This window comes from Chrysemys picta, chromosome 4 (genome assembly GCF_011386835.1).
Source record: "Chrysemys picta bellii isolate R12L10 chromosome 4, ASM1138683v2, whole genome shotgun sequence".
NCBI lineage: Eukaryota > Metazoa > Chordata > Testudines > Emydidae > Chrysemys > Chrysemys picta.
In genome coordinates this window covers 720661-734365 of record NC_088794.1, presented here as the reverse complement: position 1 = coordinate 734365, position 13705 = coordinate 720661, and the positions used below count along the sequence as shown (strand labels likewise).

The 13705-nt window shown below is 57.1% G+C and overlaps 1 protein-coding gene across 10 annotated transcripts in view; it reads left to right on the top strand.

Annotated features, from left to right (window-relative positions):
- The window catches only part of LOC122172980 (uncharacterized), a 187143-nt gene that overhangs the window by 172060 nt on the left and 1378 nt on the right, over positions 1–13705 (top strand). For 7 of the 10 annotated variants that reach the window (XM_065594091.1, XM_065594089.1, XM_065594088.1 and 4 more), the window contains 4 exons: positions 9936–10247; positions 11844–12197; positions 12896–13207; positions 13313–13666. In XM_065594091.1, coding sequence (XP_065450163.1) covers positions 9936–10247; positions 11844–12197; positions 12896–13207; positions 13313–13666 — 1332 coding nt within the window. The remainder of the gene's footprint in view (positions 1–9935; positions 10248–11843; positions 12198–12895; positions 13208–13312; positions 13667–13705) is intronic. The other 3 variants (XM_065594094.1, XM_065594097.1, XM_065594096.1) reach the window with 3 other exon arrangements.

The following is a 13705-nucleotide window of genomic DNA, read 5'->3' as shown; positions in this document are numbered from 1 at the left end:
TGAGACCGGAAAAGCTCCTCCAGTCCTGGGGCCACAGCAGGGGGAGATTTTTTCAGGGACCCCAAATTGGCTGTGGCCTCTGGACATAGGCCCTATGGGCCCATGTGGTAATCCGCCACTGTCCCCCTCCCCAGTGTTATGCAGACAAAACTACACAGGATCTTTTCAGGGGGCAAGACAAAGATGCCACATTTATTATGATAACAATTTGATTTATGACCAATAACTAATATCTTAATCCTTATACACACATCTTATACCTAATACCTATGCGCGCACACACACACACACACACACACACACACACACACACCCATCAGATGTTCTGCAGCTGCTGCATCGTTACCAGTCCTGCACGTAGCTTGAGTCTGTGGCTTGAGTTTGCAGTTTGGGTTCGTAGCTTGTGGCGGTAACTGGCCAGGAAAGCCGGGCACAAGGACGAGCTGGGTCTCTGTCGGGCGCACCGATGCCCTTCCATGTTGGCAGCAGAATGTTACCCTCCAAAGTTTTCCATATCATCCATCCTTTTTTGTAGGCTTTAGTTTGAATCCAGAGTCTATAGGTCTTGCTGTGTCACGCTGCCTCTGGGTTCAGTGTGACTGATCTCCCATCAATTGCAGGAGTGACTTTCAGCCTTGGACCTGGCTTTGATCTTAGCTTAGATCTTTGATCTTCCTTCATTTGCACCTTTGTTCTTTTTTTTTTCGGGTGGACTCGTCTTACTTTGTTAGGGCTCTTGTCTACATCTTCAGCCGTTGGTGTTTGAACTTTGTTTCATCAGGACAGGCTGGGCCTGGAGGTTGAGTCCATCATCCATACATACCTCATTCACACATCTAACCTAAACTAATAAGATTACAGCAGGGTTTGCAACAATGAAGGTTTGCAACAGTGAGCTTTTACAAAACGGAGTAAGCGTTTTAAAATGGGGTTTGAATTACAATAGGGCAAACAGTGAACAGAAGTTACAATTCTGAAACAGAGCAAGTCTCAGTGATTTAAGCAGGAATTGGATTGATAGTGAAACTTACAAAGGCAGCTGACTGAACAGCTATGGCTCTTAACAAGCATCTTAACTGTTAATTAGCCAGTTATTGGGGTAACTGGTTTTATGAATGAATATTGTTTCATTCATAAAACTTTGCTTATGAAGTTACATTAATAAAGTGAACAATTAAAAACAATTTCATTCATCAGTTCTACACCAGCGGTGTGAGGTTTGGGGAGGCTTAGCCTCCACCCGCCTCCGTTACGTTCTGCCCATGTGGGTGGCCTTCTGTGGGGAGAGCAGGCTGCCTGGCTTGGGCTGCCTCCATCTCGGGAGAAGGGGAACCGATCTGCTGGGTGACAGGCCCGTGGTCAGGAGAGATTTAAACTAGCATCCCAGGGGAGGGTGCTCAGGGGGCAAACGCAGTTCATGTGCTCGGACACAGCTCAGAGACAAGGTAACCGGAATGGAAAGGATCAAGGTACCAAGGGATGTAAAGAGAAGAAATTCAGCAGTGGCCTGTACACCAGTGCTAGCAGCCTGGCAATAAACAAGAGGAATTAGACAGGCACTAATTAAATGTGTAATCCGTATTTACTGACCCCTCATGGGATGAGTCACATTCCTGAGCAGATCTGAGCTCTGGAAAACAACTCTTACAGCAAGACACTCAGGCTGTTTAGTTTTGTTGGGGTTTCTCTGTCTAGCTACTGCCCTCTCCTTCTTCTGGGTGACCGGAATCCCTGCTACCCTCCTGGTGCATCCGGGTCCTGACTGCTGCGAACTCAGGGACATGTTTAACAAATGCTTCAGCAGGGATGCGAGGCCACAGGCACCGGAGCTGTGTTACCTATACACAGGTTCCTGTCCCAGGAATTATCACCATAAGCAAGTTTCTGAGGCCTGTGTTCCTCAGGCCAGGAGTCCCTCCTGCGCACGTCAGACCCACAGTGGTCTCACCGCGGGCACCGTGACTGACAGCCCTGTTGGCCGTATCCTGTGAGCACAGCCAACCGGTGTAACCAAGAGCCGGTTCAGGGGCGACGTGATCACAGGCCCTACGGACCTGCCTGGGGAACCGATGTCTGAGAGCAGACAGCTGTTTAGTCCAGCCGGCAAAGGCAGAACGAGATCTAGTGGCTCGAAGTTGAAGCAAGACCCATTCAGCCTAGAGACCATGTGCACGTCTTTCCCAGGGCGGAGAATCAAAGGCTGGAACAACTCACCGAGGGAAGTGGTGGGTTCTCCCGAGTCTCTAACTACCGACGGGACGTCTTTCTAACACACACTCTCTAGCTCCGCCAGACGTGCCGGGCTGGCGCCGGGAATGACTGGGGGGCTCTCGGATCTGTGTATGTGGCAGGTCAGACGAGATGATCATAATGGTCCTTTCTGGCCGTAAAATCTGTGACTCCTGCCCCCAGATGTAATTCCTTCAGGGGAATCCAGCTGCCCAACGGGTACGTGAAGTGCACTCACACAGCTGAGTGCCGGGTTCTGCTGCCCACTCGCTTCCTGCTCCTAAGAGATGTGAGCCGGGGAAATTGTAACCCAGCCCCCTCCTGCCCTGCCCGGCACTGACACCTTCTGTACCACGCACCTCAGTCACCGTGTCTGACGCGCCTTCCTACATGTGTGAGGTAGTGGGGATTTTTCCTTATGTTGTATGTGAGCCTATGTGAGTCTTATGTGGGAATAAGGGGGGGTGACTTGCGGGGGCTGCTCCAGCTGCCTGCAGGGATGCTGTGGCCCCTTCGTAACCTGAGACCCAGGGGGGGATGCGACCAGGTGACTCTTGGCCCAGGACAGAGGAGGAGCAACGGGCCGGCAGGGGCCGGGCAGCTGGAAGCGAGTCGGTCTCAGCTGGCTTGGGGCTTGTGCGGGGGGAGGCAGAGCCCTGGTTCTGGGCTCCCCTCCCCCCAAGATGGACTTGGCTGAAAGTCACTGATTTCTGTGCTAACAAGCTCTGCCCTACGCCGTGTTCCCGTCGGCTAATAAACCGTCTGTGTCCCCGGCTGGCTGAGAGTCACGTCTGACTGCGAAGTGGGGGTGCAGGACCCTCTGGCTCCCCCAGGACCCCGCCTGGACGGACTCACTGTGGAAAGTGCACGGAGGGGCATATGCTGAATGCTCCGAGGTCAGACCCAGGAAGGTGAAGCCATGTGAGCTCCTTGCCCTGGTGACAGTCTGCTCACAGAGAGGAGACTCCCCAAAGTCCCGACTGGCTTTGTAGGAAGCAGTTCCAGGGCATCGCCTGAGTACCCCGTGACATCCTACTGGATTAAAACCTCACAGGTGACCCATGGTGTTTTGTGCACCAGAACAATACTGAATTATTGCTGGCAGGACATGGGTATATCTGTGTAATTTGCACTCAGATTTACTCATGGGGTGTGAAGTTATTTACAAACTGGGACCGTATAGATCATTTTTACAACCAAGGTCCTGTAGTGGCACCAAAACTTGTATAAAGGGGGTCAAATAAGGTGTCTAAGACAAGGTTATGGTTTGCTGGTTATGATGATGCTCTCTGTGTGTGTATCAATTTTGTATTTAAAGTTATAAATATTGGCTCTACACTGTCTGTAGTTCACACTTGTGCTCTGCTTCTGGGTGACACCCCAGACAAGCTGAGATTAGCTCTGCCTAGCCTGCTTGATGGCCCATTGAGGACCATCAGCTACACAACTGACCCATTGAGAGAAGCAGATACACCTGGTGACTCAGCAAGGCAGGGACAGGCCTAGGGACCGAACTCGGAGGTGTCCAGCCATGTGCTGGATAGTGTCCTTGGGACAAAGAAACCAGAGACCACATGACAAGAGACTATAAAAAGCTGCTGCATCTTCTCCATCTTGTCTTCACTCCTGCTTCTCACCTCTGGAGGAACTTTGCTACAAGCTGAAGCTTTGAACAAAGGACTGAATGACCCATCCCAGCGGGGGATGTATTCCAGAGACTTGATTTGAACCTGCAGTTTATTCCATCCCGGCTGCAAGCCTGAACCAAGAACTTTGCCATTACTGTATGTAATTGATTCCATTTAACCAATTCTAACTCTCATCTCTGTCTTTTTCCTTTTATGAATAAACCTTTAGATTTTAGATTCTAAAGGATTGGCAACAGCGTGATTTGTGGGTAAGATCTGATTTGTACATTGACCTGGGTCTGGGGTTTGGTCCTTTGGGATCAAGAGAACCATTTTTCTTTTACTGGGGTATTGGTTTTCATAACCATTCGTCCCCATAACGAGTGGCACTGGTGGTGATACTGGGAAACTGGAGTGTCTGAGGGAATTGCTTGTGTGACTTGCGGTTAGCCAGTGGGGTGAGACCAAAGTCTTCTCTGTTTGGCTGGTTTGGTGCCTTGGTGTGCAAAGGACCCCAGATTTGGGCTGTAACTGCCCTGCTCTAAGCAATTTGTCTGAATTAAGAACATAAGAAAGGCCATACTGGGGTCAGACCAAAGGTCCATCCAGCCCAGTATCCTGTCTACCGACAGTGGCCAATGCCAGGTGCCCCAGAGGGAGTGAACCTAACAGGTAATGATCAAGTGATCTCTCTCCTGCCATCCATCTCCACCCTCTGACAAACAGAGGCTAGGGACACCATTCCTTACCCATCCTGGCTAATAGCCATTAATGGACTTAACCCCCATGAATTTATCCAGTTCTCTTTTAAACGCTGTTATAGTCCTAGCCTTCACAACCTCCTCAGGCAAGGAGTTCCACAGGTTGCCTGTGCGCTATGTGAGGAAGAACTTCCTTTTATTTGTTTTATACCTGCTGCCTATTAATTTCATTTGACTCCTAGTTCTTGTATTATGGGAATAAGTAAATAACTTTTCCTTATCTACTTTCTCCACATTGGTGGGACACTTCTGAGAGTGCCAAAGTCAGCATCGTTACATGGGGTTAACCCCAAATTATCATGTATACATCCAGACACGGCCCCAGGACCGTCTCTCTCATTCCAGCTGCTCCCAGACTCTCCATCCCCCGGCGATCGGCCGGGATAGACGCAGCGACCTCCTTCCCCTGCCACGTGTGGGGATTCTACCCCGGGGACGTCACCGTCACGTGGCTGAGAGACGGGCGGGTTCTGACCAACGCCACCCGCTCTGCCCCCCAGAGGAACCCAGACGGGACCTTTAACCTGACCCTGACCCACACCTTCACCCCCACTGCGAGCGACTCCGGCAGCATCTTCTCCTGCCGTGTCACCCACGCGGCTCTGGCCCAGCCCCTGCGGGAGGAGTTCCCCCTGGATGTCACAGGTGAGGGGTGTTGGGCTCCCAGCTGGATGTTAGTCAGTTGAGTCTGACATGGGACCCCAGCAGAGACCCATGCTGGTATGGGGGAATATTGAGGGTGGAGGATGGGATGCTGGTGCCCCCAGGGCTGAAGGGGGCCAGTACAGTAGTGGGGGGCGGCGGGAGGCCGGAGGAGGGCTCAGATCTGACTGTGGCTTTATAACAGAAATGCCAGGCAGCCGGTGTCACGGACTCACAAATTGTGCCCACTCTTGGCCCCGTGCGGTCCGTGGGGGGTGCCCCTTTCAGTGCGGCAGCCCTTCTCGGGGGTCCACTCTCTCCTGAGGTCAGGCCCCTCCACCTCCTGGAGCCGCACCTCTCTGAGCCTTAGCACGTCTGTCTCTGTCGTGGGCCCCCCAGGGAGTCCACTCGCTCTGGGCCCCCAGAGCCTCCACCCCGGAAGGGGACGATGCCCCCCCCCCGCCCTGTTCTCTAGACCGGAGTGACTCTCAGCCAGCATAAAACAGGAGGTTTATTGAGAGTTGAACACAGCACAGGAAACTCTCAGGGCCTCAGGCCTGGCCTCCCTCAGCCCAGCACACCCCAGTCTCTCTGCATCCAGGTGGGCTCTGCCTGCTCCCCGTCTCCAGCCCAGAGCCCCCCTGCTTCCCCGCTGGGCATCTGAGATCACCGGCCCCAGGCCCCGCCTCTGTCCATTGTCTTCTCTCCAGGGAAACAGGGTTGTAAACCGGGGCCTCCTCTCCTCGCTTCTGTCCTCTGGCTGGAACCGGCTGGTTGGGTCACTGGGTCCTCACTCTGCAGCCCATTGTCCTCCCACTGGCCAGAACCAGCTGCAACTCCTGAGCTGGGTCTCCGGGTCGGGGTCTCAGGTCACCGGTCGCTGGGGTATCCATCCTCCAGGCCATTGGCTGGGGTCCCAAGTTCCCTCTCCAGTCCTCTGCAAAACAAACTCCCTCTCCCCTCCCCTCGTTAAACCAGTATCACCCAGGGAAATTGAGTCCCACCCCCTCCGCATGCAAACCATTGAAACCCCACCGAAAACAAGACAACCCCCCACTTCGTCACATCCGGCACCCTCTGACCGCCCCCCCAGCTTTTCCTACACACACACACACACACACACACACACACACACACACACACACACACACTCCGCAGGCCCCGGGTTGGGGACAGAACAAGGCTGTAATTCTGCCTGACAAAATAAACTGTAAAGGGCCAGGCCCAGCAACCCCAGGCAGCCCTGCGCCTCCGTCCTGCACCCCCTGGCGGGTGGGGGAGCGCGGGGAGGGCACCGCGCCTCACAGGGAGGTGCCGTGAGCCAGGTGTGAGGGTTGGATCACAGAAACCCCCTTGGGGCTGCCAACTGATGTACCAAGACTACTTCTGCTCCTGCTTTCCCTGCCAGCCTGGGACCCCAGCACCCTGTCTTGATGAGCCAGATGCCCATCTGCTCCAACACAGACCCAGGGTCTGAACCACATGCCCCAAAGCTGCAGACTTAACTGAAAGCAGCTCACAGTAGTGTTCTTGTCTTTAATACTCAGATGCCCAACTCCCAGTGGGGTCTAAACCCAAATAAATCTGTTCTACCCAAAGCTTATGCAGGGTAAACTCATAAATTGTTCGCCCTCTATAACACTGATAGAGAGATATGCACAGCTGTTTGCCCCCCAGGTATTAACACATACTCTGAGTTAATTAATAAGTAAAAAGTTTTTTTATTAAATACAGAAAGTAGGATTTAAGTGGTTCCAAGTAATAGGCGACAGAACAAAGTGAATTACCAAGCAAAATAAAATAGAACACGCAAGTCTATGCCTAATACAGTAAGAAAACTGAATACAGATAAAACTTCACCCTCAGAGGTGTTCCAGAATGCTCCCTTTTACAGCCTAGCCTCCTAGTCCGGGTCCAGCAATTACTCACACCCCCATGGTTATTGTCCTTTGTTCCAGTTCCTTTCAGGTACAGGGCCGCCCGGGGGGGGGGGGGGGGGGGCAGCCTGGGCCCCAGAGGGGCCCCCACGAGAATATAGTATTGCAACTTTTTTTTATGGAAGGGGCCCCCAAAATTGCTTTGCCCCAGGCCCCCTGAATCCTCTGGGCGGCCCTGTTCAGGTATCCTTGGGCTGGAGAGGCTCTCTCTTTAGCCAGCTGAAGACAAAATGGAGGGGTCTCCTCTGGGTTTAAATAGACTTTATCTTGTGGGGGAGACCCCCTCCTCTCTCCTATGCAAAGTCCAGCTCCAAGATGGAGTTTTGAAGTCACATGGGCAAGTCACATGTCCATGCATGACTCCGTTTTTACAGGCAGCAGCCATGGTTCACATGCTACCTTGAATGTCCTCATGTAGCCTTCTTATGTGGATTGGAGCCTCCCAGGATCCATTGTCCCTTAAGTGCTTCTTGATTGGGCACTTAACTTGCACATTCCTTTCTCAAGAAGCTGACAAATGCTTTACAAAGGATTCTTAAAAATCAAGCAAGTACACAGCCAATATTCATAACTTCAAGTACAAAAATGACACATGCATACAAATAGGAGGAATGTATTCAGTAGATCATACCCTTTGCAGAGATATGTCACGTGGCATATGTAGCATACAGCATACTCCAGTTATATCATATATACATTCATAAGCATATCCCCATGAAGCCTTATGGGATGCACCATCACACCGGGTCTGACTTTCTCTCCTTCTAGTCCCAAGAACCGGAGCGGATCACACCAGCGCCGCGATCGGGGCGACCGTGGGGATCCTGGTCGCAGGGGGAGCTGCAGCTGCCATTTCCTGCTGGAGGAGGAGGAGGAGGCGGGAAGGTAACGGGGGGACGGTGCCATTGGCCAGTGGGGGGTGGGGGGCTGCGTGGCCCCAGAGGGAGCAGAGTCTGGGGAGGCTGAGGGGACAGGGACACAAACAGGGACACCCCAGGGGGGTCTCTGCAGACTGAGCCCCCCGCAGCAGACGACTCGCCCCTCCTGATACTGGGGGGCACAATGTAAAGAGGGGACAGTGACTGCCCCACGTGTCACCTCTGGGAGGAACTTCCAGCCCCACCTCCCTGGGCCAGGGCAGCCAATCACCCCCCCGGCTCCTGGGGGGCTGGGACCACAGGGGCGGGGAGCACGTGCCTCTGGGCCTGTCTGGGGCCAGCCCTGGCCCTGAGAGATTCACAGCACCAGTGTCTCCCCAGAGGTCGCAGACACCGCAGTGTGGGCGGGGGGGGGGGGACGGGCAGTGCCCCTATCTCCAGCTCAGCAGGGGCCAGGGAACCTGCTCCCAGCACCCCCTCCAGTGACCCCCCCGCCCTGTGCCCAGCGTGGGGGCTGCCGTTCTCCGCCCACTAGAGTTACGGGCCGGGGGGTGTCTCTGTCCTTCTCCCACCGCGCCTCCCCACAGCTCGCTTGGCCGCTCTCCCAGGCAGCTGGGGGCAGCACGAAGCCGCTTCTCACACCGGCTGCTCTGGGTCCATGACGTTCCCGGCCCCAAACTCCGGCCGGACGCGTCGCCCAGACTCCCCCCCCACTGACCCCCTGTGTCGCTCTGACCCCAGGTATGGGAGCCCCCTACTCCGTCTCCGAGGTGCTGGGGCCGGCGCGGTGTCTCCTGGGACAGGAGGTGACCCTGAGCTGCTCCATGGAGGGGACGTTCCCCGAGGACATGGCTGTGACGTGGGAGCGGATACACGGAGAGGACAGGACGGTGATTGGGACAGACGGGGTCAGCGAGGCTGGGGAGGGGCCTGAGCACCAGCCGCTGTTACACCCCCAGCCCCAGCGCTGGAGAGCGACAGAGGAGAGATCCCCTTGTAAGGTAACTCCCTTCTCTTCATGTGCCAGTATATCTAGGCCTGTATCTGTAATTTTCACTCCAGGCATCTGAAGAAGTGGGTTTTTTACCCACGAAAGCTTATTCCCAAATAAATCTGTTAGTCTTTAAGGTGCCACTTCACTGCTCATTGCTTTGTTTACAGGACAGATCAGGGACCTGCCTCGCGGCCTCCCTGAGCTTCACCCCCACGGTGCAGGACGACGGGGCGCGGGTCAGGTGCAGCTTCCACCACAAGGCCAGCGGGATCCGAGAGCAGCGAGAGTCCGGGGAGATCCGGCCGTGGGGTGAGTGTCCCCAGGGCTGAGTTCCCCCTCATGGCCGGGGGGGGATCCCGTCCTGCCAGCAGGGTTGCTGGGCCTGGAGGGGGTCAGGAGATGCCGGGCGAGAGGAGTTCGGTCTCCGGGGTCTGGGGGGCCTGGGGCTGCTCCCTGCTCGCTGAGGACGTCGCCGGTGAGGGCTGGGGGAGCCGGTCTGGGGTGGGGTGTTGCTTTGATTTCAGGTCTCTACCTGCCCCCCCTGCCCTGCTGAGCCAGGGTGCAGGGAGGGAGGTTCCTGGGCCGGATTCCGTCCCCAGTCTCCCCTCGGTGATGGGGGCTCGGATGGGAGGGGGATGGAGGTTGTGAGGGGAACAAGCAGAGATCTGAGATCCCCACCCCCTCCGCTGCCCAGTCTCTGGTTCCCCAGGGGGATGGGAAGCAGGAAGAACAATCTGAGAAGGGATTGTGAATTACACAGTGAGCAGGGACGGGATTTCCCCCTATGGGATCCCAGTGTGGGGTGAATCCCCTCAGCTCCCCAGCCCCTGCTCTCACTGACACTCCTGCTGTCTGCCCACCCCCAGCCCGGCCGCAGGTGTCCGGGATCCAGGTGTTACCGCACTGGGAGCCCCCGGAGGAGGTGCCGTTTGCCGTCCAGATCCAGAACTTTTACCCCAGGGAGATTCACCGGATCCAGTGGAGCTGGGACGGGGCAGAGAGCTGGAGAGACGAGACCCCAGAAATCAGCCAGAACCCAGATCTCACGTTCAGTGCTACCAGTGTCTGGAGAATCCCCAGTGACCAAATCACCCGTCCGGAATTTATAGTCACCGTGTCCGTTCAGCAAAGCCCCCGAGAGCCCCCGATCGAGAGAGAGATCAGAGCCAGAGACACAGGTGAGGGGGGCTCCCTGGGGTCAGACGGGGAATGAGCAGGAATCGCTGCCCCCCGCGGGGTCCCTGAGGGATGAAGGAGTTTTGGGAGCTAATATTCCTTGTCCCCCTTTCCGGCTGGAGACGCTGATGGGTCGGGGTGTAACAGTGTCACACATGGGGTGATTTTATGCGGTAACAGCCTGTCACGGACTCACAGATCGTGCCCACTCTTGGCCCCGTGCGGTCCGTGGGGGGTGCCCCTTTCAGTGCGACAGACCTTCTCGGGGGTCCACTCTCTCTCGGGGTCCGGCCCCTCCACCTTCTGGAGCCGCACCTCTCTGAGCCTTAGCACGTCTGTGTGACGAACTGGGCCTGTTCTTACTGTGGTCTGTGAATGCTGACAGGGGAGTGTGGCTAGGATAGTCTGCATCGGGGGATGGGAGTCTGCCCGAGGGAACATACCTGAGCGTGTAACATGAGAACCCAGGAAGGGGTTGGAGGCCAGGTGACACCTTGGCCCGGGAAACTGAACAAAGGCTGTGGGAGGGGTCGCTGAAGGCAGAGTGCTGGAAGCGGGCTGGAGAGATGGCTGGGAGGCAGAGATGGCTCTGACCCCCCAAAGGGGGGTGGGCTGGAATGCCCTGGGACCCCAAGCTGGACCTAATTGAGGGGGGCCCTGTTGTCTGTGCCTGCAAGACCTGTCTTGGACTGTATTCCTGTCATCCAAATAAACCTTCTGCTTTACTGGCTGGCTGAGAGTCATGGTGAATCGCAGGAAGCCGGGGGTGCAGGGCCCTGAGTCCCCCAATACTCCGTGACAGTCTGTCTCTGCCATGGGCCCCCTCAGGGAGTCCACTCGCTCTGGACCCCCGGGGCCTCCACCCCCAAAGGGGTTGATGTAACCCTGTTCTCTAGACCGGAGTGACTCTCAGCCAGCGTAAAACAGGAGGGTTTATTGAGAGTTGAACACAGCACAGGAAACTCTCAGGGCCTCAGGCCTGGCCTCCCTCAGCCCAGCACATCCCAGTCTCTCTGCATCCAGGTGGGCTCTGCCTGCTCCCCCTCTCCAGCCCAGAGCCCCCCTACTCCCAGCTGGGCATCTGAGATCCCCGGTCCCAGGCCCCACCTCTGTCCATTGTCTTCTCTCCAGGTAAACAGGGCCGTAAACCGGGGCCTCCTCTCCTCCCTTCTGTCCTCTGGCTGGAACCGGCTGGTTGGGTCACTGGGTCCTCACTCTACAGCCCATTGTCCTCCCACTGGCCAGAACCGGCTGCGTCTCCTCAGCTGGGTCACCAGGTCGCCAGGTCACTGGTCGCTGGGGTCTCCATCCTCCCGGCCATCGGCTGGGTCCCCAAGTCCTCTCTCTGGTCCTCTGCAAAACACACTCCCTCTCCCCTCACCTCGTTAAACCAGTAACACCCAAGGAAACTGAGTCCCACCCCCTCCGCATGCAAACCATTGAAACCCCACAGAAAACAAGAAAATCCCTCACTTTGTCACACAGCCCCACTGAGGGGTCAGATCTCCTGTCTGAAGTGAGGGGGGAGCAGCCCCCGCCCCAGGCCCCGTCTCCCCCTTATGGGGCCTGTAACTGTCTCTGGATGTTTCATTCCCCAGGTCTCCTGCGGCCCCCGGAGGTGTCGGAAATCTCCCAACCCGAGTCAGTGACGGCGGGGGAGGAAATCACCCTGAGCTGCCGCATGACGGGGCATTTCCCCGGGGCGCTGAGTGTGACCTGGCTCCGGAGGAGCCGGGGGGCCGGGGCTGCTGTTCCCCTGCAGGGCTCTGCCGAGTACAGAATCGAGCCCGGAGCTCCCTGCACACAGGACGGGAAAAGCTTCCAGCAGGAGACGAGACTCAGCTTCACCCCCTCGGTGCAGAGAGACCAGGGGGCTGAGTACGTCTGCCGGGTGGGACACGTCGCCCTACAGACCCCCCTGGAGAGACGCAGCCGGGAGCTGCAGGTGACGGGTCAGTGTCTCTGTCTGAAATCTCTGGTCACTGGAGCGTCTGGTCCATTCCGGGGGTGAAGGGAAACGGCCGAACACAGTCCGTGAAATCGGAGCAGTTCTGGCCCCATCAGCCCCTCACTGACCCTCACGTGCCCCCCACTCTGGAGCCCAGTTTGTGCAGGGGCCGAGTGCTCAGTCCCTCACCCCTGGCGGGTGCAGCCCCTCCCCTCTCCCTGCCAGTCGGGGCCATGTACCCTCGGAGGGCAGCCCCACCTCCCCCTGCTCCCTCTGGGGGGCTGCAGCCCCAGGCTCCCGCAAGTGAAGGGGCTGCAGCTGTCTCTGGGGCTCTCACTGGGGTGGGGGATGGGCTGGGGGGTGGCTCCTTGTTCCCTCCCCCTGCTCCCCACTTCTGGGCCAGGCCCCGCACAGCCCTGAGTCTCCCAGTGGGAACGAGCCCATGTCCGGCTCCCCTCTCCTCCTGGGCAGCGGGGAGTCCCCCAGATCTGAGGGGGTCACAGAGCCCCACGCTCAGGGCCTGGCACTCGGCCGGGGGAGGTCAGGCAGCGGGGAGCTCACTCCAAGCTGGGGAAATAATTCCTGCTGGGACGACACGCCGGCCCTGGGGATCGAGGTTGAGACGGACGGGGCGTCACAGAGTCACATGTAGCCCCCGGCCTCCGACTGCCCCCGTCACTGACGTTCCTGCTGTCTGCCCAGCCCGGCCGCAGGTGTCCAAGATCCAGGTGTTACCGCAGTGGGAGCCCCCGGAGGAGGTGCCATTTGCCGTCCAGATCCAGAACTTTTACCCCAGGGGGATTCACCGGATCCGGTGGAGCTGTGACGGGGCAGAGAGCTGGAAAGACGAGAGCCCAGAAATCAGTGAGAACCCGGATCTCACGTTCAGCGCTACCAGCGTCTGGAGAATCCCCAGCCAGAGACTGACCCGTCCAGAGCGCAGCATCCTAGTGTTCGTTCAGCAAAGCCCCGAAGGGCCTTCGATCAAGAGAGAGATCAGAGCTGGGGATACAGGTGAGGGGGCTCCCTGGGGTCAGATGGGGAATGAGCAGGAATCACTGATGGACCCGTCTCCCCCTTGCAGGGCCTGTAACTGTCTCTGGATGTTTCATTCCCCAGGTCTCCTGCGGCCCCCGGAGGTGTCGGAAATCTCCCAACCCCAGTCAGTGACGGCGGGGGAGGAAATCACCCTGAGCTGCCGCATGACGGGGCATTTCCCCGGGGTGCTGAGTGTGACCTGGCTCAGGAGGGGCCGGGGGGCCGGGGCTGCTGTTCCCCTGCAGGGCTCTGCCGAGTACAGAATCGAGCCCGGAGGTCCCCGCACACAGGACGGGAAAAGCTTCCAGCAGGAGACAAGACTCAGCTTCACCCCCTCGGTGCAGAGAGACCAGGGGGCCGAGTACGTCTGCCGGGTGGGACACGTCACCCTACAGACCCCCCTGGAGAGACGCAGCCGGGAGCTGCAGGTGACAGGTGAGCCAGCCCTGCTGGATTTATCATCTTGCCCAGACA